The 26,723-nt window shown below is 36.7% G+C and overlaps 1 protein-coding gene across 1 annotated transcript; it reads right to left on the reverse strand.

Annotated features, from left to right (window-relative positions):
* Positions 1-10,400: 10,400 nt before the first annotated feature.
* Positions 10,401-25,999, reverse strand: mfng (MFNG O-fucosylpeptide 3-beta-N-acetylglucosaminyltransferase). The gene is made up of 8 exons (XM_082138248.1): positions 25,394-25,999; positions 17,226-17,271; positions 17,042-17,144; positions 16,129-16,282; positions 13,159-13,244; positions 12,829-12,994; positions 11,571-11,656; positions 10,401-10,919 (listed from the first exon to the last, which is right to left on the reverse strand). The coding sequence occupies exons 1-8, from the start codon at positions 25,733-25,735 to the stop codon at positions 10,823-10,825; spliced, it is 1,080 nt and encodes a 359-aa protein (XP_081994374.1). The 5' UTR covers positions 25,736-25,999; the 3' UTR covers positions 10,401-10,822.
* Between the last annotated feature and the right edge of the window lie 724 nt (positions 26,000-26,723).

Consider the following 26,723-nt stretch of genomic DNA (forward strand, 5'->3'; position numbering starts at 1 on the left):
GATGGGTAGGTTTAGGGGTGAGTTTAGGGATCAGGGGGTGGAGATGGGTAGGTTTAGGGGTGGGTTTAGGGATGGGTTTAGGGATCAGGGGGTGGAGATGGGTAGGTTTAGGTATATGTAAGGTGGGAGGAGTTGGATCTGGATCCAGCTCCTCCCCCTGGATTTCGTGTTCTGCAGTGAGGACCATCTCACAATATTGGTATCGGCAGATATATGTTCACTTGTAATATTTTCGTAATCGGCCCGATAAGAAAATCTGCCATATTAAAGTCCAATAAATAGTGAATTATTTCCTACAGTTGAGACGCTTCAACTGCGCAATGTTCACCATGATGGTTTTGAATTGCTTGAAATATGATTGAAAACACTTCAAACCTGTCTGCCTCGCTGCCTGTTGTGAGTGTGTTTGCTCTGTGCTGTAAGCTCCGTCTTAGCCTCGTATTTTCCTTGTTTTGAACCATCATCTACTACAATTTCTAGTTGTTTATACTACTACTAAATACAGCTTACCCAACATCGCTAGCTTCCGTTACTACTAGCACAGCACGCTAGTAATTCGCTAGCCTGTAAACGCGCGCCACCCGTGTGCGCTCAGCTATTTTTATTTATTTATTTTCTCTCGCGCGCTCGCGCCTTTGAGTTCATAAAAGCTCAGGTGAGTAAGAAACACTCAACAAACACGGTGAGTAATGTCTTGTCCTGTTATTATCATGCGTCGCGTCTGAATACGTTGTTGTTTTTGGAGCTCTATCGATTTGATTTATAATTCTTGATTTTTCTCGCTGCCTGCTGTGAGTGTGTCTGCTTCGGTGCTGTAAGCTCCGTCTTAGCCTCGTATTTCCTTGTTTTGAACCATCATTTACTACAATTTCTAGTTGTTTATATTACTACGAAATACAGCTTACCCAACCCTGACATCGCTAGCTTACGTTACTACTAGCACAACACGCTAGTAATTCGCTAGCCTGTAAACACGCCACCCGTGCGCTCAGCTATTTTTATTTATTTATTTTCTCTCGCGCGCTCGCGCCTTTGAGTTCAGAAAAGCTCAGGTGAGTAAGAAACACTCAACAAACACGGTGAGTAATGTCTTGTCCTGTTATTATCATGCGTTGCGTCTGAATGCGTTGTTGTTTTTGGAGCTCTATCGATTTGATTTATAATTCTTGATTTTTCTCTTTAAACTCGCTTACAACGAACATTTTCTACTTTTCCTCACTGAGAAGCACTAATGTTACTGCTCAAACCTCATTGTTACAACGCGGACTGTTGAGCAGACGCGTCTCAAGCCTATTAGTGATCCAACGCTGCATACTCTTAAAGGTTACGTCCGTGGATCACGGCTGAACGCGTCTTCTCCACACTCACTTATAAACAAAAAAAAATTTTTCGCCTATCGTGCGTCTACTCTACACCCCTACCACTAAAAAACCTAAAAAAACCTCATAGTTACAACGCGGACTGTTGAGCAGACGCGTCTCAAGCCTATTAGTGATCCAACGCTGCATACTCTTAAAGGTTACGTCCATGGATCACGGCTGAACGCGTCTTCTCCACACTCACTTACAAACAAACTTATAATATAAATTAGTATTAATATTGATAGCATCACTGGTAGCTTCGTTGCTAACTCACTGTCCATCTGTTAAAATGGCGAATATATCAGATGTAAGTAGTCTACCGCTTGGTGCAGGTGAGGACACATTTGAGCTTCACGCACTGCAGTCTGAGCTGGAAGCTGTTGAGAAACAGATCCACAACCTTTTATTGAGACAGGCCGAGCTGAGAGACCGGTGTTTGGCTCTTGAAACATCACGCGCCGATGCACACAAATCAGTGTTTAACGTTACTAACCCGCTGACTCCGACCGCGTCTACTCCGTGCGTTCCTCAGCATAGGTCGAAATCAGCCATGGTCTCGTTCACTCCGGCTCCAACACGCCACCACGAAGCCTGGGTGGTTCCGCAGCGGAAGACGCGAGTCAGGTTTAGACCAAGACTTTCTCCGACCCTCCCGGTTTTCGAGTTATCGACACAAAACCGCTTCTCCCCTCTACGCGAAACAGAACGCGATGCTGTGATCATCGGCGATTCCATCGTTCGGCATGTACACGCTACGTTAGGTAAAAGTAAGGTGCAAAGTCACTGCTTTCCTGGTGCTCGTGTTTCTGAAATCGCTGCTCGCGTTCCCGAGATCCTGAACGGTGACGAGCGCGTCGGAACTGTGGTCCTGCACGCGGGAGTGAACGACATCAGGCTGCGCCAGACGGAGATTCTGAAGAAAGACTTCAGGAATCTAATCGATACGGTACGCAGCACATCGCCTGAAACAACGATCATTGTGTCAGGACCGCTTCCCACGTACCGACTAGGGCATGAAAAGTTCAGCAGATTATTTGCGCTAAATGAATGGTTAATGTCATGGTGCAATGAGCAGAAACTGCTCTTTGTAAATAATTGGAATCTGTTTTGGGAGCGTCCTAGGCTTTTCCGTGCTGATGGCTTACACCCAAGCAGATTCGGAGCGGATCTTCTGTCAGATAACATCTCCAAAATGTTAAATACCCTTTGACTAGTAACCAAAAGTCCAAATCATAGTCTCTGCTGCACCAATTCAACTGATATAAATACTAGTGTAGAACATTGCATAGAAACCGTGTCTATTCCTCGTTTAGTGAGATCAAATAATAAATCTAATGCAGGATCTAGGAAAAATCTAATTGTTATTAAAACAGAAAATGTTGCTATTAGTAAACAAAAACTATTTCTAAAGCTAGGTCTTCTAAACATTAGATCACTCACACCTAAGGCAGTTATTGTAAATGAAATAGTCACAGATAATAGCTTCGATATACTTTGCCTTACTGAAACCTGGCTTAAACCAAATGATTATTTCGGTATTAATGAGTCTACTCCTCCTGGATACTGTTATAAGCATGAGCCCCGTCTGATTGGTCGTGGCGGAGGTGTTGCAACCATTTATAAAGATATTCTAAATGTTACCCAGAAAACGGGTTATAAGTTTATTTCATTTGAAGTACTTGTACTAAATGTTACGCTCTTAGATGTTAGAAAAACATCCCTATTATCTCTAGCCTTGGCTACCGTATATAGACCGCCAGGGCCTTACGCTGATTTCCTAAAAGAGTTTGCAGATTTTCTCTCAGACCTATTAGTCAATGTCGATAAAGCACTAATTGTTGGAGATTTTAACATACACGTAGATAATCCAAATGATGCGTTAGGAGCTGCGTTTACAGATTTATTAAATTCATTTGGGGTCAAGCAAAACGTCACCGGACCAACACATCGTCTTAATCATACACTCGATTTAATTATATCACATGGAACCGATCCAACCGATATAGATATCATTCCACAAAGTGATGAAGTCACTGATCACTACATGGTAACTTGCATATTACGTACTGCTGTAATATGTCATGCGGCGTCGCGTTATCAACCAGGCAGAACAATCCTCCCATCCACCATAGATAATTTCTCAAATTGCTTATCTAATCTGTCTCAGCTGCTGCCTGAACCCAAACAAACAGATGAACTAGAAGAACTAACTAGCACTATGAGCACCATTCTCTCTAGAACATTGGATGAGGTTGCACCTATTAAATTAAAAAAGGTCAGAGAGAAAAATAAAGCACCATGGTATAACAATACTACGCATGTTTTAAAGAGAGAAACGCGTATTTTAGAGCGTAAATGGAAACAAACTAATTTAGAGGTCTTTAGAATCGCGTGGAAAGACAGTATGTCACGTTATAAAAAGGCCCTAAAAGCGGCCAGGGCTGAGCACCTCCGCAAACTAATAGAAAACAACCAAAACAATCCAAGGTTTTTATTTAACACCGTGGCTAGACTAACAAATAAACAGACGTCACCCGAACAAAATATCCCGTTACAGTTCAGTAGTAATGATTTCATGAACTTCTTCACTGAGAAAATAGAAAGCATCAGAACCACAATTGTAAACGTTCAATCTTCAATCGCGCCTTATAATTCAGCTTCAATTATCACCCCGAAAGAACAATTACAGTGCTTTACAACTATAGAACAAAAAGAGTTAAATAAACTTATCACTTCATCTAAAACAACAACATGTTTATTAGATCCTATACCAACTAAACTACTGAAAGAAGTGTTACCTGTAGTGGAAGATCCTCTCCTCAATATTATTAACTCGTCTTTATCTTTAGGTCATGTTCCAAGAACATTTAAACTGGCAGTTATAAAACCTCTCATTAAGAAACCACAATTAGATCATAATAATCTAGCAAATTATAGACCCATTTCAAATCTTCCATTTATGTCTAAAATATTAGAAAAAGTGGTGTCCGCTCAACTGGGCTCTTTCTTGCAACAAAATGAGATCTATGAAAAGTTTCAGTCTGGATTCAGACCGCATCATAGCACTGAAACTGCGCTCGTTAAAATCACAAATGATTTACTTTTAGCTTCTGACCAAGGCTGTATCTCAATACTAGTTTTACTTGATCTTAGTGCTGCGTTCGATACTATAGATCATACATTACTCTTAGATCGACTACAAAATTATACTGGTGTTCAAGGACAAGCACTAAGCTGGTTCAAATCATACCTATCTGACCGCTACCATTTTGTCTATTTAAATGGAGAAAAATCGATCATAACTCCAGTAAACTATGGAGTGCCGCAGGGATCTGTATTAGGCCCTCTGTTATTTTCAATATATATGATGCCACTTGGAAATATTATAAGGAAACATGGAATTAGTTTCCATTGTTATGCTGATGACACTCAAATATATATTTCATCCCGGCCGGATGAAAACGCAAAATTTTCCAAATTGACAGAGTGTGTTAAAGATATAAAAGATTGGATGACCCGTAATTTTCTTTTATTAAATCCAGACAAGACAGAGGTAATACTTATCGGTTCAAAAAACCGCCCACAAAACCTCGCACAATACAACTTTAACATCATAGGATGTCCTGTTACTTTATCCTCTACAGTAAAAGACCTGGGTGTTATACTCGATTGCAACCTGTCTTTTGAAAATCATATTTCATATGTTACAAAAACAGCATTTTTCCACCTTAGAAACATTGCTAAGCTACGTAATATGCTATCAGTTTCTGATGCAGAAAAGTTAGTTCATGCATTCATGACCTCGAGACTGGATTACTGTAATGCTTTACTAGCTGGTTGTCCTGCATCCTCAATAAACAAGCTACAGTTAGTCCAAAATGCCGCCGCTAGAGTTCTTACTAGATCAAGAAAATATGATCATATAACACCGATTTTATCATCACTGCATTGGTTACCTATAAAGCTCCGTATTAATTATAAGGTATTGCTACTGACTTATAAAGCCCTAAACGGCTTAGCTCCAGTCTATTTAACGGATCTTTTATCACCCTATAATCCATCGCGCTCTTTAAGATCACTAAATTCAAGGCTTTTGGTCATACCTAGGATATCCAGAACCACCAAAGGAGGGAGAGCATTCTCACATTTGGCTCCAAAACTCTGGAATAGTCTTCCTGATACTGTTCGTTGCTCAGACTCGCTCTCCCAGTTTAAAACTAGATTAAAGTCGCATCTCTTCAGCCAGGCATTCATATAATCCTACAGTTCAAACTACAATCCGGCCTCTAGCTCATAAATGCCAGAGGAGAACTGGCCCCCGACTGAGCCTGGGTTCTCCCAAGGTTTTTTTTTTTCTCCATTAGGTCACCTGATGGAGTTTTAGGACACCATTAGGTCACTTGATGAAGTTTTTCGGTTCCTTGCCACTGTTGCCTTTGGCTTGCTCAGTTGGGGATATTTTGGGGATATTTAATTTAATTTTATCAATCAATAAATTCCTCTTGAAACAAACTTTGTTGTATTATTTTAATTTAATACTGTGAAGCTGCTTTGATACAATCTGTATTGTGAAAAGCGCTATACAAATAAACTTGACTTGACTTGACTTGACTTCAATAAAGAAAGATACAGTTAAGTGCAATGCAAGTCTGTCATATAGATTACATAAAATCCTAATGAGAACATTATAATAGTGTGCTTGGGACATGGATTTTAATGGTGAGACTTTTGTTTTTGTAATCAGGCACTCAAAAATTATATAAGAATTCAGATTCAGATTTATCGGCCAATATATCGGTTATACCGATAATAAACCGGAATTACCGGTTATCGATATCGACCAAAATTTTCATATCGGTGCATTCCTAATCTCAACAATGTCTCAAACTGTGCTCAGATTTGCCACAATAAGTAATAATAATAATAATAAAAAATATTATTTCGTAATATAGAGTAGAGGGAATGATGCATTAACTGGAAGGAAATGTGTGCTTCATAATATCATGAAGACTAGGCTATATTAATCACATTAATGGGTGTTCCTGTTGTGTAAATACTCTTTGTGCAAAATAACTTGTTTTTTACACTTTATGCATGGCCGAGACATCTTTTGACAGTTTTCGTGAGATTTATCAAATGTACTGACGTCGTCATACTCAGATTCTAGTCAGAATGTGAGTCTGATACTGCTCCATTGAGCTTTGATTATGGGGCGTGTTTCAACCGAACCAGGAAGGAAAATGCCTCTGCACTCAATTGGATAGACCTATAACCAATCAGAGCAACGGAGTAAGTGATGTATGTTTTTCATTCATGTTTCCGATCGACAAATGCCTTGATCGTGGTTCTCTGTTCCTCTTTTAAAATGAATGCGCTGTCGATATCTTCTATAACAGACGCGATGGCGAAATTTACACATAATGTTTTATAAACAAAGTTCGAGAGGAGCACGTTCAAATAATCAATCCAATCAACTTGTCATCAAACAATGACCGTCTGGTCTACACTATCAGCATGAGAGGAAGCATATATTTATTCACTTTGTCAACTCACCTAACATTCCATGACAGTTTTCAGCATCCCTCCACTCACTCTCGGCCTGTTCTTCCACAGCCTGGAATACGGGGGGAGCACTTTGGGTTCGGGCCGAATACCGAGCCCGCCCTCTCCTCGGACAGCACGCCAAATATGCATTTATTCTATCTGACTTATTTGTAAGTGTGAACTCGTGAAATAACAATTCTCCAGCGGCAGTCATCTGTGTTGTAAACGAATTCAACCCAAGCGCTCGTTGGTGACGTGGATGATTACGTTACGTTGCTCATCTGTCCATCATCGTATAAAGGCCGCCCTGACAATTTGATTGGTCCGAACAATTTTTGTTCGGGCATAATAGCTCCTCAACGGAACGAGTCCAGACTGGAACTTCCCGACCAAAAAATGTTGTGGGCGGGGCTAAGTTCGGCTGGCATCCAGGCTAAAAATGTACTGTATTCAGTGATCAAGCTTCCAGGCTTGTGAACACAAGTAGCCTACACAAACACACATAATGACTGTTATCAAGATCCGTGCGTGCGTTCGTTTGACCAACACACAGAACATCAAAATGATGCACCCATTCAACCCGCATGCCCACATATAAGCCTGTCAGCAGAAAGCCATTTATTCTGAGTAACTATATTGAAAAGAAACTGACAGACACGGTGTGCGAGAACCCGTGAAGTATAATTACACAATCACCCTCGTTCTCTTTTCCTCTGTCACCTCTGGTTTCTCTCCTGAACCCTGTTGGATCCACTCTGAGTGAGCAATTCTCTTCTTGTGGATGTCTTCTTTACACGGCTGTCTCTGAACAGCTATTTTCTTTCCGTTTATTTGGGTTGTAAACAGCATATTTTCAAAAGTCTTACTCAGTGACTTGTGGGCGTTGCGTTAGCTGTTAAAGGGATAGTTTACCCAAAAATTTGAATGTACATGTACTCACCCTCGAATTGTTCCAAACTTGTGAGTTTTTCTTCTGTTGAACACAAAAGAAGATATTTTTAAGAGTGTTGGTAACCAGACAGTTGATGGACCCCATTGAACATTTTTTTACCATGGAAGTCAATGGCTATCATCAACACTCTTCAGAATATCTTCTTTTGTGTTCAACAGAAGAAAGAAACTCATACTCAACTCAAGGGACATTCTACCAGAAACGTACATTTCCACTTTAAAAAATCTTGGGGAAAAAAATATATTTTTCTTAAATCTGAACGTTGAGACATATGGAGGACATGTTAAACTATGAGAAACACATATCATCCCATCTCAGCATGTTTTTATGATTAAATAAAATACATTTTTATACGCATTTCACCCCTAAAATGTCAGGCCCTGTCACAGACAAATTTGTATATGTTAGAATGGTTTCCTAATGAATTTCTTTGATACAGATAGCATTTTCTTATTGATCACATGTCCCTGATTGTATCTAACATGGTTTTATAATTCCTTTAAGAAGTATAAGTAACTTTTCGGTCAACTGTAGTACACAAAATCACAGAATACCCGCAGGCACTCATATAGTTGTAAAATAACTACCTTTACATAGGAGATTTTTATAAAAACATAGTAGTGGATATATACCCCCACCTTCATCTACACAGTTAAAGAGATTAATTAATTAATATTTCCTCAAATAGTACACTTTTATCATAATTTCCTGTGTGACAGGACTGACCATGGCGTGACAGGACTGACGGTACTGTGACAGGACTGACTTTATGGATTTTGATGATGCAGAAAAAGTTATGTTTTGTGTTCTTTATTTAAGTTTTGATTGGCATTTCTTTTTTAAATTATTATTATAATTTTAATGTTAAAGTAATATTAGACTATGGTAAAATTCAGCCAAGGACATACATAATATTGCCAAAAGTATTGGGACAGCCCTCCAAATAATTGAATTTAGGTGTTTAAATCACTTCCATGGCCACAGTTGTATAAAAATCAAGCACCTTGGCCTTCATTTTACTATTGCATGCGTTAAATACATAACATATGCAATAAATGTAATAAAAAAGAACAATAACATTAATTTGTAAGGCCGTGTCACACAGGAATGTGACAGGGCCTGATGTGACAGGGCCTGACGGTTGGCCATTGTAAACTGCCATTACTCAGCCTGCTAGCATGCTAGCATAAAAACTGTTAACATGCAAGCAAGGAATTTCAATAACCTTTTTAGACATGTTTTGGATTTAAAACATTTTCATTATTTTCTGGAATGTTTAACCGTGACAGGGCCTGACCCTTTAGCTCGTCTTCCTAAAAAAAACATACAAAAACAAGCTTAAAATCATACAATTCAATGAAACAATTCAGCCTTAATCAATGTAAGCTTCACCTGGGTCAAATGATGTCACTTCCTCTGAGTGATACCCTTAAAGGTGTATTTCACACATTTTATGTAGAGTTTTATGTAAACGTGACAGGACTGACCAAAACATGGGGACAGTTGTAAAATAGAATTTATTTGTAGAATTTATATATAATTTTATGTTTTTGATCAGTTGATGTGAATGATAACAGCTTAAACTTGTTATTGATGAGTTTTTTTTTTTTAAATAACAGTTTGTAGCATAACAAAACTATGAAAGCTGTAGCTCCAATTTGGCTGAGGACAAGGGCATGGACATGATTTGTAATTTTCAAAAGTGTTTTTAATAAAGAAAAAAATATCTGAGAACCTAATGAATGACATATTCCTTTACAGAACAACTCACAGAAATCAACTATGAGCCAGTTTTAGAAATTTTTGGATGAAATACTTTTTTATTCACTGTAACAATTCAAGGACAGATAATGTACGTTTCTGGTAGAATGTCCCTCAAGTTATGTCGTGAACTTCTTGCGGTTCCATTATAGACCTCCCTGTGTCCGACCACAGGACAAATAAGAGTGTGTGAAAGCTTTCATTATCTTCTGCTTTTATGGCCACACAGATCAGGCGGTGAGCAGACGGCAGAAAATGAGATTGCGGATCCTCTTCTCTGGCTGGTTGAATGTCCACAGGTAGACATTAAGACTTATGGGGCAGAAAGAAAATTTTCCAAATTTGTGTAGTAAAACAAGTAGGCTGTTAATGGCTATACTGTAGCCTACAGGTATACTTAGTTTGAGGGAGAAAGTTCATTTGAACTTTCATTCAAAGACAAAAGCATGTTTATCCTCAGAATGGTGTAGTTCCACCAACCTACATTTACATTAACTACTGAATTTCCTATATGTATTAATATCGTGTTACAAAATGAGTAGTAATCAAATTATGCAGCTGATAATATAATTTGCTATTTTTTCTCACCGACTGCCACTTGATTGCTTGGTTCATTTGATTGGCTGGCTGTCTTAAAGGGCCAGTACCCCCTATCTGGCAAAGCCCTGTCTTAAAGAGGCAGTGCATGATTATTCCAACCTGTCGTTACATGTAGAGCACTTTTTCCAAACACACCACCACACACTCACATTAGACTATTAAAAAATAAATAATTCATAGTCTTTATAAAGAAAATATTTTTTATTTAACAAACACTGTAAAATGTATTTCAAAACATATTTTAGTGGATATCCACGAACCTTAAGTGCTTCATGTATATCATACAGTACAAATATATTACAGTAATCAAAATGTGTACAGTGCAAATATACGAATACAACTGATCATAGAAAAGATTACCCTGTTTTGAAATCATTTGATTATATATAGTAGCCTACATGGTTTAAAAACATAACCAAAATGTGCAGCAAGTAGACAGAGGATACATATTCAATTAACAATTTCAATAATAATAATGGCTCAGTTAAACATTGAGGTTTGAACGTTTCCTCATTTGAACACCATGCACTTTTGGCTTTTGTTGGCTCCTCAGCACTTACAAACTTCATGCATTAAAATTCTCACTTTATACATGATTATTATATCATTGGAAACCACGTTGATTCCATGGTAAGGCGTTTTTGAGGGCTACAGGGCACCAACTTGTCGTAGGGTACAGAAGACAGTGGACTGTCCTGAACCTGAAAAACAGATTGAAACAGAACAACATTAGCTAAAAACATCTTAAATGCATCATTAACAATGTCTATGACACATTTTTAAATGTCATCATAGAATAATAAATGATAAAAGCAAAGGATTAGTTGAAGTTTGCGAAATCTTTGCATGAATCAAACTTCACTGGGTCTCAAAAACAAGTATCCGTTATCACTTGAGGAAAACAAAATCTTTTAGCCTGTGAAGAGTTTGGTGATACATACAGACAAATATATTCAGATTAAGCTGATTAATATGTACGAGGAAGTGCTTTTAAACTGCCCGTAAGAGATGTCTGCTCACGAAGTGTGTAAGAACGGATTTATAGCGATAACAGAAAATGCCTGGATGTTTAATGAAAAAAAAGATGTGTGGGAAGATACCAAACTCACTGAATACAGATAAACATACAAATATTAGCATGAAATTAGATTTCAGGAACTTTAGTGGAATATGCTTTTACATCATACTGGCTATATCTAACTTTAACATTACTTTGTCTGGTAATTTGTGTTGAATGAACAAAGGAAATAGGAGTTAGTGCCAGTATTTGTTATCTTTTAGTCATAAATAGCAAATCTATATCCCCAGGGTCTGCATGTAGGTGTATGTGTTAAGGTGTGTGCATGACTAACCTGGACGGATCTTCGTCTTTGGTAAAAACTCCTTTTAGTTCAACACTATTCATTTTATTCTCAAACCATCCATAGCTTAGAGTCACCTTCAGTGTTAGAGGAAGAGAAACAAACAGGAAGAACAGAATATATGTTGTTAGAATTGCATGACTAGTAAGAATTTTTTTTACGAACCATTTCATTTCAGCCCAAAAAATCTTTTTTTTTTTTTTTTTGGCAGATAAAATAATATTAGCATCCAGTTCTTTGAGGTAAAATATTAGCATTCAGTTCTGTATATATACTGTATATATATATATATACTGTATATATACTGTATATATATATATATATTATTTATTTTTTATATATATTTTTATATATATATTTATTACATGGCTTGGTTGAATTCTAATGTAGAATGCGGTTTGTTATTTCTTGATAACAGACCGCTGCTAAGTATAACACACCGTTGCCATGAAAAACAGAGCGTTGCTATGGACGCAGAATTCTAACCGTAGAGACGGAACAGACTATTTTCTTTAGCGGAAGCAATACAATCGTTTTTAAATCAATAAACTCCTTTTTAAATCAATATTTTGTGTCAAATTATTGATTTATTTGGTAGGTAGCCATGTAGTAAGCGGGATAATGTAGAGCGAGGCGGTTGTTATAGCGAATACAACCCCTTCAGGCTGATTCAAGCTGATCCTGATCAGCCTGTCGGGGTTGTATTCGCTATAACAACCGCCTCGCTCTACATTATCCCTTACATATATTATATAAATATATTCCGTTTTTTTAACTAAGATATTACAATCCAGTTCTTTGAACTAAAATATTAATTCACTGTTCCTTTAGTATTTTAAATCAAACTATAAAAACTAAATGTTGGCATTTTTTAAAGAAAATATGATTACTTTTTGCCTGTGCTAAAGTTATGAAATAAAGTTGCATGAGTGATTGTTAGTTATTTGCTAGGTGGTTGTAGTAGATTGTTTCTAGTGCATTCTAGTGCAGTGGTTGCTAGGGTATTCTAAGTAGTTGCTAGGGTATCCTAGGTGGATGCTAGGCGTTATCTTACAAGACTAGCTTATTAAGTCAAATGATACTTAGAAAATCCTAATTTTGATCGCTTCGAATCCTTTCTTCTCAACTGAAATGAATGAACCATCATTCATTTCTGTAACAATACAATAGCAATACTTTAATACCTCAATATAAGCAATACTAATAGCCACCATTAAAAAAATTCAGGTTAAAATTACAGTCATCTCACTTGTTTGGGGATATCACTGGGGGAAATTAGAAGTAGGTTTTCCAGATGAGAGTGAAACATGTTGCTATGGACCATTGAGACGCCCAGTCGCCTCTCAACTATGAAGCCCACCGTACAGTCATCAGGTAACATGATTACTGCGGAGGTCTGCTCGAACCTGGGACCACTGCAAATAAAGACAAACATATTCTATATGCATGATATATACACTATACAGTTCATAAGAGTAGGGTCGGTAAGATTTTTTAAATGATTTCTTATAGGAAGGTACAGGCACTAAAATGTGTCATAATCAAAGCCAAACACACATGTGCTGAATCAGCGCCTCACCTTGCCCAGGGTGCCATCTTCTCTGCCAGCTTCCTGCTCAGACAGAAACCGGCCCCTCCTGTGGCAAACCAGAAGCGGACGTCCCTCTGAAACGGAACAGAGGAAAAAGTCAACCAGTCAGTTTCAACATCAGCCTCATGCAGTTGGTTACAAATCTATAATTTATATGAAGAATTAATGACGCAGTTCATTACAATTTAAGAATCAAGCCCTAAAATATTGATGAGCAGGGTGATTTATGGTCGTTCTGAAGCTCTAGTGATGCAAGCGGTCACTGTGCGGTAGTTTACAGCAGTACATGTGGAGACTCGTGAGTAAAAGCCTCACCTAAAAAAGGCATTTAAGCAACAAGAGATGAAAGAGATTAACAAGAGCAGTTATTAAAGCAACTTGCTGATGAATCTCAGTTTCCTTAAAAAAATATTTTGCAAGTGTACAGAAATGTTCATCACTTGTACATCAATATATATATATATATATATATATATATATATATATATAATATTAATATATTAGCCTATATTGAGTGAAATATTCATTGATTTGCTCATAAAGATGATCACTTGTTTAGATTCTGAATGATTTAGTTTTTTTTTAACGAATCTGTTTAATGAATGATTCATTGAGTAAATCACTCATAAACACAGTGGCTTCATCCAAAATTGCATTCTTAGTAGGCGAAAAAACGTATGTGACAAAAGAAGAATGTCTGAATTCGCAGTACTCCTAAAAGAGTAGGCAAAAAGTACTCGGGTGATCTACTACTTCCGGTGAGACACTTTACTATCCCATGAGGCCACAGGAGAGGATTTATGAATGACAGTGAAGCGACACAACTGATGCTGGTAGGTCACATGATAATGACAACATGGCGAATGTACTACGTCCAGATTACATTCATACTACACACATTCATACTATATAGAACACACTTTTTTAGCGGTCGTGAAGTAATTACTTAGGCTATTCAAAATAAGTACCTACTAAAGAGAGTATGCCATTTTGGACGCAGCCAATTCCTCATTTTGTTCCTGAATGAATTACCGATTTTGAATGAATTTCTTGAGTTAATGATTCAATGACTCACTCATGAACCTGAATGAGTCTGTGCTTTTAAATGAATCGCTTGAGAAAATGATTCATTGACTCACTCATAAAGACAGTTATTGGCCGCCACCTACTGGTGTAAATATGTAAAATACAGAAAGAGTCAAATTCCCACCACTAATAGGCCAACACAAACTGAGCACAAACACAGACACGTGGATTGATGCGAACATCTAAGAAGTGACGCTTGAAAACAACTGTTGCATAAAATGCATTTATTTCAATTTCCATTCGAATTTTCCCCTTCTTTTCATTCAAGTTTTTTTATTACAAAATCCTATTTGCAATACCGCCAAGAAGCAATCTAAAATCTTTACATTAATTAAGATGGTTCACCAATTATGTGACCAAATCCCTTATTAAGCAACAAAAATTGCAATGTATCAGCTCTTCAAACCATGAATTTCTCTTTCTCCGTAAGCTCTCAATGCATATCTGCTCTTCATTTCTTGGCTTTCCAGATAACCTTAGCCGGTTTGTTTTTACATGGGGTTTTGTGGAGCATCATAAGCAACAGGGGCATAAATCTGCCTGTATCCATCTACTCATCCCCCCATCCATTTATCTCTCCATTCAATCCTCCGTGTGGCCGTTACCCTCAAGGTTCTCTACAGTCCTTTTCTGTCGTCTCATCCTTTCGACTGTATTCCTCCCCTGTAGGGAGTTGTGGCCTGTCCAGCCAGACGTATAAATGTGGACATAAACAACACAGGGGACACACAGAGAGGCAGATGGGACGGCCCAGGTTTTTGACCAGAACGAAAGAGCATTTTAGATTCAATGGAGCTTTGACTGTCCGACTGGGTGTTATATAGAGAAAGAAGTTGAGGAACAAAGCAAAGGAAGCAGGCAAAATGTATTTGTAGACAGTAACAACACAATTAAAAAGAATGTATAAAATGCATGTGTTGTTAAATGGGTATAACCAATATTTAGTTATGGTGGGTATAATTATTTGTTTTCTTTTTGTCTTTCATCCCATTGAGCGGAGGTAGCGTCCGGCTGGGGTGGCAGAAATGAAAAGACAGGTCTCATTTTTATTACCCCCCCAGTTGCAAATGTGGCCCAAGAAGATATCAGAGGAGAGAGAGAGAGAGAGAGAGAGAGAGAGAGAGAGAGAGAGAGAGAGAGAGAGAGAGAGAGAGAGAGAGAGAGAGAGAGAGAGAGAGAGAGAGAGAGAGAGAGAGAGAGAGAGAGAGATTATGAAATCTGAACTGAATGGCTTGTCTGTTCCTGTAGACCTCACACACACACACACACACACACACACACACACACACAATGGGTTTTCATGATTTATGAGGACATTCCATAGACATAATGAATTTTATACTCTACAAACTGTATATTCTATCCTCTAACCCTGTCCCTAAAACCTTTCTGCATTTTTCCATTTTCATAAAACATAATTTAGGATGATTTATTAGCTATTTTCCTCATGGGGATTAAAATAGGTCCCTACAAGGACAAGGAGTTCAGATATTGTCAGTTTTGTGGGGACATTTTGTCCCCATAACGTAGGGTTTACCAGGACCACACACATTAACACACACACACACACACACACAGAGAGAGAGAGAGAAGAAGCAGGTCCAAAGACTCAAAATGATTAGCGTTAAACATTGTACATGATTGGATCAACTCCCCTGACAGTATTTTTTTTTTCCAGCTATACAGTAAAAGAGCCGACAGAATTGTCCAGATAAATAAGCAATAAAGCTCTAATCACTGATTGATCCCTGAAGGGGAAAAAAATTACATTTTGGTAAAGGCTGATCAATGAAAAATAAAAAATATTATTATCGATAATTGTTCAGAACAGTGAATTCAGTAAAAAAAAAAAAAAAAGGGGGGGATACTGACCGTCTTATTCCCTTCCAGCAGCTCCTGTGCTCTCATTGGTCGATCCAGGCTCGGCTTGCCCACATAGATATCGCTTTCTCCTGGGAAGGCCGTCAGGAGAGAAAGAAGGGCTCCGGGGTTCAGGTAATTATCATCATCAACATGACAAAACCACCTATGGCAAATCACAAGTGCTTTAAAAGTTGTATCAAACTTGTAATGTACACATTGTCTTAGCACGTTGGATAGATAGATAGATAGATAGATAGATAGATAGATAGATAGATAGATAGATAGATAGATAGATAGATAGATAGATAGATAGATAGATAGATAGATAGATAGATAGATAGATAGATAGTTCAGGAACTTTCGGGGGTGCGACTTGGGTGCTGAACATGCTGATTGGTTGAGTTCATGCAGCATTTTGATTGGTTGACTCCACGCAGCATTTTATTTCAACCACCATTTAAAGTCTGTTGCGGTGCGTGCAGAGTTGTTTGCTATTCTAATCAAAAATGGCTTTTTGATTGAATAGCCAAAATATTACTGCAACACTCTACACACTCCTGTACAGTAGGTGGCGGTATGCAACAAATGAACAATGCAATCTGCCAAGAAACTAAAAGAAGAGGAAGAAGAATAAAAAATGGAGTTTAAAAAATACGACTGATGGACCGACAATGAGGTTCTGGCTTTATTAAGCTTATATGCGGAGGACGAAATCCAGCGGGAACTGGAAAGTCGCACGCAGTCCTACGTCAACGGACTAATTTGCTTAATCTTCACAGTACTTTAGACAGCAATGGAAACGCAGACAGCAACAGGTCTGGGGGGGAAAGTTCCTGGGACAAATTGAAATGCGGCTATAGATACATAGATACATTGATATGAATCGTAACATGAGGTCATATTACGTTATCGTCCAACTCACTTTTTGTCAGAGGCCATGAAGTGGTGATACTCGGCAGCCATCTTGCAGGATAAAGCTTGATGACTGTGCTCCGGCGAGCAGTCAGTGACGACAACATTAAATCCTGTGAGCACAGAAACACACAACGAGTGAAGAGCAAAGATTCAGAAGTTCACACCAATCCTGCAGAAGAAAGATGATCTACCTTCAGAGTAAATATCTTCATCTGGACTGTCTGTGAAGATGTACGTCTGTAAAAGTAAAGAATAAACACAAATTCATGAGGGAAACCAGATTAATTCTGAAATGGTGCAGTGAGAGCCTGGTGGTCTTTTGAGGACAAGTAACATCCAAACTCCCATAATGCACCACTGCGAGATAACACCAGGAGGCCTCAGAGCATCTGTGTTCCCGGTTTTTTCTTATCAGAGGATTTTGGTTTGTTATTACCAATGTTTTCTCAAGGTGGGACGACAATGTTGCGAAGCGTTTGTGTTTTTGTGTGAGAGTGTCTAAAAACCACAGCTGATATTGGGTTGGCACAAAAACTATTGAGAAACATTATAAAAAAAAAAAATAAAAAAAAATATCACTAAATAATTCAGAAATATGAGGTACAGTTGATCTATTGTTTTTGATAGTTTGATGAACATTAAATAAACAGTCAGAATAAACCTTTTTTTTTTCAAAGAAAAATTTTAAGGAATATTACATAATGTAGCACTAAAATAAATATTACATTTTTATAATTTTTTAATCATTATTATTTATTCTTAATTTTTTATTTATTTAACTATTAATTATATATTTTATTAAATATTTTTTATATTATACATTTCATATCGCAGTTTTCACTACAATAGCTTTTAAATTAGATTGGGTTGGGTTGATTATTATTATTATTATTTTAGACATCTTCACTTATACAACAACAAATAATTCTAATTATGAATAATGTTAATAAAAATGTAATTTTTATATTATCCAAAACTGAATAATATAATTAATATTATAAATATTCAATACGTGACTTTTAATATGTGGGATATACACCATTTAAAGGTTTGATGTCCGTAAGATTTTTTATATATATATATTATTTATTTTTTTAAAGAAGTCTCCTATGCTCACCAAGGCAGCATTTATTTGATAAAAAAATTTTGTTTAATATTTTTGTGGAAACTGTAATACATTTTTTAATTTTTTCTTTGACGAATATAAATGTTATTTTATTTGAAAGCTAATTTTTTGTGACATTATATTTATATATATATATATATATATATATATATATATATATATATATATATATATATATATATATATATATATATATATATATATATATATATATACTGTAACTGTTGCTAAATTTAATGCATCCTTCCTGCATTTTATTAATTATAATAATTAGAAAACATAAGAAAATTATTAATTTCATTCACACAAAAAAAATTACTAATGTGGAACATTTAGTGTGCTCGAGGGGTGGAAAACAAAAACAAAAAAAATTAAATTCTTAAATATTTATTGTTCTTAATTCTTAAATTATATATTTTATTAAATATTACTTTTATCTTTTTATATAAAATATATATCATATATAAAAAATATATAATTATTATTTTTACAGACTAATATTTTTTGGACATCGTTTTTTCCTCATTTTCTCATAATTGTGTTCTCTAGAGTGTCAGTTGTTCACTAAATGTTACACAACAATGAATAATTCCAATTAGGAATAATTGCAAAAATGTATTATTATATTATTCAAAACCTAATAATATAACAATTATTAAAATAAGTATTATTAAACATATTCAAAGCATGACTTTTATTACGTAGACATTTACATCTATGCATCCAAAGCAACTTACAAAAGGAAACAAATATTGTATAAAATTGTTCTAAAATTTGATTATATGAGGTAACCACTGTAATATAGCCTTTAATATAGTTTGAAGAAAATTATATAAACATTCAAATTAAACAATGACAACATTTTAAAGAATGTTACAAAATGTAGAACTAATTACATTTATTTAACTTTTATTTTATTTAACTATTAATAAATAAATAAATATATTTTATATTACACATTAAAATGTATTACTATATTATTAGAAATATAATAATATAATAATTATTAAAATAATTATTATCATACATATTCAAAACATGACTTTTAATATGTAGATATATGCATTTATGCATTTAGCAGAAGTTTTATCCATTACAGAAAAGGAACAAAAGCAATCTGTCGAAGAGTCGTCAAATATATATTTACAAACTTTTCTTACATGCAATTAATTGAAGTGACAGCACTAATATATATTGAACCTTTCCAGAGTCATTTGTAACCACAGATCTGAAATGATAAAAAAGAAGTCTCTCAACCAAGTGAGAGGAGCAGATTTGGGAGCCATTTCCTGCTAGACCAAGGCACATCCTATCTGTGGCCATATATACCTCTACACTTCCGTTTTGACTCACACACACACACACACACACAATCTTTATCGCATCCTATGATGATGCAGTGCCGGTGTCACTCTGGAAGTTTAGCTTCATTACGACGTCTAGGCGTCCAGACGGCTCAGATCGTAAGTCTACATGCCTCTCCCTCCGTGGTCCTTGAGTACAGGCAGAATAATCGAACGCGCAGATCAATGCCGCAGCCATCAAAGCCAATGGGCCAGAGCGAGTGGAAACGGCCCACTCACACCCCGAGCTCCTTCATAAATCATAAGGGTGGATCTTTAGCTCTCATATCAGACGGCTGATGACAGCGGCTCATAAAGCACCGTCTGGAGATACACAAAGAGTGAAACGGCAGCACAACTGCCCATTAGTGGCATAATGAAGTGAAACCGGTGGAGGAGGCGCGTTCATTTTGTCTTCCCAACTTGAGAGGGAAAGAAATAGGCACAGATGGAGCCCAGCTTTGGATGTAATGGGTGGAGCTAGAAGGTCCAAGCACACCATAACTCTATCCCTCCATCCATTAGATCCATAGACTGGATGTCATTTGGCTCTTCAGTGAGCTCCACCTGCAAATTTAGGAAAGAAAGGCCTCATAATGTGATGGACGATAAAAAACTGATGCACTTATAGGAAGCCGGTTGCATCCAAAACGTTTTTGCTTATAATATCAAAGCCTCATATACACATGTCACTGAAACGAACAGAAACAAATATATATATATTAGTCTGTAAACGTGCTCAATAACAAAATCTAACAATGTGTTGGGCGGTGGGCGGGGGGCAAAAACGCCTTTGCTCGGATGTGTCGGATGTCCGGCTTTTTTTCTTTTTTAAAAAAAATTTCCTGGCATTTGTTAAAAGTGCCAGAGTTGTTGTTTCACACTTCGTTCCTGTTTCCTCAGCTTAAGACTTCCTCTGTCAGATAGACTTCCGTTTTGTCATTGTTTCGAAACGTAGTCTGCGGCTGTTGCTTCCTCCATTGGCACGGAGGCAAAGGGCACACAAACATACGCACACACACAAACAACATCCTGTGCTTAAAAACCCTCTATTGGAACTCAAAAACATAACTGAACAAAGCCCAAATCGTAAGCATCATACATTGGGACAGAACTCAGTCGCCTGGAAAAAGCCCAGCTAACAGGGAATGTTCTCAGAACTTTAGCTGACGTTGTGGCAAGGTTCTCTCAAAGTTATGAACAAACGTTCTTCCAGGAACATTAGTAAGACATTCCTTCTGGTCTTTAATTATGTTCTCAAAAACATTTTATACATCGTTCGTGGAGCGTTTTTTACTCGAAACGTTTGGTTGGATGTTTGCGTAACGTTTTTTAAATGTTTCAACTTCAAAAGTAACGTTTCCGTTATGTTTGCAAAATGATCAAATGGAACGTTCCTTTAACGTTCGCATAAAACATTTAAAAGAATGTTCAGAAAACATTCAGAAATAACGTTTTTAACTTAATGTTAACATTCTTATGTTACGTTCAAATGTTAAGATTTTTCGTAAAATTTATATTTAAAATTAGTCATTGTCTCCTCATAGAGGGTAAGTTTACACGGTTTTAACATATTGATGACAATGTTGTCAAAGCGATCCACGTTCACAAAACGACTAAAAACACTGTATTATTCATGTCAGGCCAGTAGTTGGCGATGTCACTTTGTAAAAAAACATGTAATATGCATGCGCATGACATCACTGTTCGCAAGACAATAACGGTACCGTTTTCAATAACTTTCACTTTGAATCCCATTTTCAAAAGTTTGCATTTTCAGGCCCCCAAAACACAGTTGTCGTGTAAATGAGATGCCAAAACGTATAAAAAGTTATCCATTGTCATATGACTTTTGAATGGGCCTGAAAATGGAAACTTTTGAAAATGGGTTTCAAAAGTGCAAATATTTGAAAATTGAACTGCTATCATCTGTGTGTAAACCACAAAAACGCGAATTTGTGAAAACAGTGATGTCAGGCATGAGTATTAAGGGGGTCGCACACCGGACGCGCAGCTCGGCGGCGCGCCACGCAGCGCCACGTCTTTTAAATTCGAACACACTATTCTCTATGAGAGTACACACACCGGCGGCGCCTTTCGGCGTCTGTCCGCGGCGGCTCAGGACCGTGTTCAAAATCCTGCCGCGCCACAGAGCGCTATTTACATAGTTTTATATTAAATTTACATTTATGTGTCTCAAATCGTAGTTAATGTATATACGGACTTCACCCTGTGCTGCAATATACATTTAGTTTTATATTTATTTACAGAAATCAGAAAATTGCTGATGTTATCGGATTTTCAGATGACAGTTGTCCTAGACGTGGCGCGACGCGGCGCTGAGCTGCGCGTCCGGTGTGCGGCCGCCTTTACTCAGGGGGGCAGTCATTCGGCGCCGCCATTGATTAGCAGACCATCACCTGCTGTCAGCATTCCATTGACTCCCATTCATTTTGGCGTCACTTTGACAGCGAATAACTTTACATCTGAGGCGTTTAAAGACTCCATTTGTCCATTATTTATTTCTAAAGAAACACGAAAATGTATAAAAGGCTCCATTACCTTGTAGCTTACGTTATGGCCCGTAGAAGCAGTTTTTGTAAAAATAGGCTAACGATTGCGTCATAACCACGCGACTCTCTGTCGCACAGTAGAGAAATTACCGTATGGACAGGAGGAGAAGCTCACGGGCAATCGGAGGGAAGTGGAGGCAAAATGACAAAATAATTAATCAGAATACTTAGCAAAAGTTGCTCCTGCTTCTAGCTCATGGACACCTCCTACTCACACTCTCCGTCTCTGCAAGATTCGGAAGGGAATGATTCAGATTTCTCTTGGCACAGCTACTAGAAGACAGACGGGTTGCTCACGTCACATCTACGTCGTCAAGCTCGGTTTGAGTCTGCGCAGTACGCTCGACCATCAGGAAGTGAGGGCTTCTAATTGACTTCACTTTTCCCCGTTGAATCCAATGGGGTCGCTGTGTCCATTTCTTTTACTGTCTATGGTATTAATGTACGTGTTCAGTCTATAGGCACATCGTTTTTCCGTACAAAGTGACATCGCCAACTACTGGCCTGGCATGAATAATACAGCGCTTTTAGTCGTTTTCGCGGATCCGTGTGAAGGGGGATCATTTTGACAACGTTGTCGCCTGTACACGAAAAACGCGAAGGAAAAAAGTTTCCGTTTACATCATTGTCGTGTAAACGCCCCAGAGGGAATGGAAAAGATGAATCTTCAAACTTGAGATGAACACACACTTCCTCCTCAGGCACCATTTTCTCATATTCAGAACAGGACCAATAAAGCAGAAGCAGGGAATTTTTTTGAAATCGTTGCGTTTGAGGGAGAAAAAACCTCAACCTCAAACCCCTACAGTTTCAGACTCATAGACTGTCAGACTACTGAACGTTTGAGAGTCATTTCTTCCACACAAACACAAACGAATTAGTATGCCATACAAGAGGAATTTCAGCCCCTAGCATTTCGCTCACTTTCTCTTTGATCGTACAAGTATTTGGATCAGCAGCGCTGCTGTTTCGCACGTGTCATCTTATATTTAGAGTGACGGATGCTCCTTTGAAAGTGTTGCATACTGAGTTGCATGTTGGGAATTCGTTTTGACAAGCCACTTAGAGATAATGCTCGGCAAGTCCAATCACTAACATCTTCCTAAAGTAGAGCTCATGTTGTTAGCGCCTGCCAAACCACTAGTTTGAATGTGTGAATGCATGTGTTAGTACGTCAGTCCGACTCTGTTCTGCTTCTTAATGTCATGTTACAGCAGGCCACAGTCAACTCTAATCATTTACGGTTTAAATGGATGTCCATTAAAGGGGACATTAAAGACTTTTTTGATGTTAGTTTAAAATAAAACATGCTTTTTGCCAAGTACCAATAATGACCAATAATTATGTCTGACTTTCACAGAAATAATATAAGGAATTAGCGCTTCACTCATAAACATTTTGTCTCATGCAACATGAATTTAAGTGTCAAGCAAGTCAAAGGAACAGCAAAGCTGGGTGAAAAATCGTATTATATACCAGCCAGTATATCAAACCAGTATATCCCAAAGCATGAATTTGAGTTTAACATGAGCATGAATTTAATAGTATAACTTTTTTTTTAAAGATGATGAGGTTGTTGACAAGTGGTGGGAAAATCTCACAAAACCGGTCATATTTGAAAACATATTTGGGTAATATTGATTTATTATTTATTTAGTATATATATATATATATATATATATATATATATATATATATATATTTATTTATTTATTTATTTTTTGCTTAAATAATCTGAAGCCATTTTTCGGAATTGACATTATTAATCACTTATTAATAATATGTTAATATAATATAATTAATCATTTTTAATTGTATTATTATAAAATAATACTTATTATTTAAAATTAAGTAAATTGTATATTTATTTGAATATAAAAAAATTATTATTAATCAAATAATAATTTGTAATATTATTATTGTTGTTGTTTTTATTATTATTGTTATTGTTATGTGATTAATAATGCCACAATAAACATAATAATTTTTATTATTATAAAAATAGGTAAATATTTAATAGAATGTAAAAGTTGTATTCTTATTTTAAAGTAGGCTATTAATGATAAGTAAATTATATATTTAATTTAATATAAAAGTTGAATTATTAGTCACATAATTACAATTATTAATTGTATTATTATTGCTGTTGCTGCTGATTTTATGATTGTGTGATTAATAATACCACAATACAAATCATTATTATTGTTATTAGTAGTAGTATTATTTTTAAAAAATAGATTAATACTATATTTAATAGAATATAAAAGTTGTATTATTATTTAATATTAGTATTCTGATTTTAGTATTATATAGATTGTTTTTAAATATTATTTATATATTACTGGCCTATATACAATTTATAAATAAAAAAAATTCCCTGTGCAAAACATTTTAATAAAATTTCCTTTATGCGAAACATAATTTTGTACTTTTTTCTTTGGATTTTGTGGTGAAATGACGTCACGATTCATAGAGCTGCGGTGTTGTAACCGCAGACTTGGTCTGGTCGTTTAGATCTGTCAAATCAGAGATGGTTTCAGTATCTACAAGCCTTTACCCAGAATCCATCAGTAAACCTCTAAAAAAATATCTTAAAACAGGCTTCAATTCACTGCCACGCCAAATGCTTTGTATTATAAGACTATCAGTGGAAAGCACTGAACTTGGCTTCATTCAAATGGTTTTTCAGTCAGCTGTCTTCATTAGTTTCTCTTTCAAAGGTCACCGCTGTGAGTTCTGCTTCTTGTGACCAAAAAAAGAGGACCTAAAAGTCCATCTCTCGTGACAAGGCTACTGCTGAATTAGAGAACACAGAGAGGAAGTGCTCAGTCTATAAACGAGCATAGGGCGGACGAAACAGGAAATGGCTCAGATCACTCTGTTTTAATATAGATGCACCAATGGGCCAATCTTTGCGGCATGGTGCCAACGTTAATAAAATCGGCTCATCCATGCTTGTGAAAAATGACTTCAATCACTCTGTTTAGCAATCAAATAGAAAAAAATGTGGGTTGGAAACATTTCTTAGGTGCCACTTGTGAGACACTCATATTTTGGCACCATGCAAGTGAGGTTTTGCACCTGTGCTTTTGCACACAACCTCTATCTGATGCCACAGGATGTGCACATGTCTGCCAGACGTCCTGTGACATCAACAGCAGCAGTTTTAGTATGAGTTTGTATCATAAATCATGATTTAGACTAATAAAATGATCAATGAACTATCAAAAACATTGACTGGTTGATTATTATGTAGTTTATTATATTAAATTCCCTTTATTTTGAGTAGCCTATATAATAGATCAAGGAGCACTCACATGGTCTTTAGTCCTGGAGATCCAGGTCTCCAGAAGAAGAGCAAGGCGGATCTTGTGGAACCGGCCGGTGGTTTTCACTGCAATGAAGATGTCAGTGAGTTTTAAAGATTGCTGTGGCTTTATCTCCCTCCATTTCTGAGGTTTCTGTTTCTGATTTTCAAGAACAACATCTCTGTGTTGGTTTACAGCCACGGTCCTTGATAGAGATGCTGTTCTTTCGCGTGCAAAGGGCGCAGTGGGGTTTTGGTCACTCCGGGTGCGCAGCTGCAAATCCAGCAAAACCAGGATGAACAAAGTCAGAGCGAAGACAGGCAGTGCATGTAACAGCCTCCTCAAGATCATCTTATAAATCCACTTTTGGTCACATATTAAAGTAGTTCAAGTATAAGCGGCGGCATTTGGGCGCATTCACCGTGCATGGCGCACAAAAAAAGGTCTGATTTTTAAAAATAGTAATGAAATTAAACAAACAGAGAGTCCATGTGTGGGTTGGAATATGTATTTTAAATTCATTGTTACTCTGTAAAAGTTTGCATCTGGTAATTCCGCGCGGATCCTAGCTGATGCCCCATGCGCTCTGGTAAAGCGGAGGATGGATGAACTGTCACTCATTCACTTTCGGGCTTCGCAAACTTTTAACGCCACGCCCACTTTCCGTAGTGACGCTCCGATGGTGACTGATTAGATAAAGTGAATGGCTTCAAGTGTGCAAATAAACCGAATTTCCTGTTGAAAACTTCTTTTTGAAGCCAAACTTATGCTCTCATGTGCGGCAGGAGATTTAAAAAAAAACAAAACAAAAAAAAAACATATATAATGTTCCTAGTAGGTGGATTATAGAACATAATAAACACTGGTAGCCTACCAAGTACCAAGAACCGATTTGGAAACAACAAATCAATTTATTTTCAAATGCCTTTTATGACTTTATTACTGTTATTAACCTTTATTTAACCAGGCAAGTCACTTAAGAAGTTCTTGTTTTCAACAACAGCCTGTTTTATTAAATAAAGATATTTAGACAGTAATTATAATAGGTTTTAAACTCTTATAAACTCTCTTTCGATACTTATTGTGAAAAAAAAAGTATATTGATTTTAAACAAATTACGACTGTTTCCTCCTAAAATATTAAAACAAAATGGTGTATGTATGTATATATATATATATATATATATATATATATATATATATGGATATATGTGTATATATGAATATATATATATATGAATATGGGTGGCATGATAAATATCGGCCACCATATAGGTATTGGCCAATATATGTTTCTTTTTAATGTTATCATTATCGGCCCAATAAGAAAATGTGGAATT

This window comes from Leuciscus leuciscus (genome assembly GCF_965113295.1).
Source record: "Leuciscus leuciscus genome assembly, chromosome: 15".
NCBI lineage: Eukaryota > Metazoa > Chordata > Actinopteri > Cypriniformes > Leuciscidae > Leuciscus > Leuciscus leuciscus.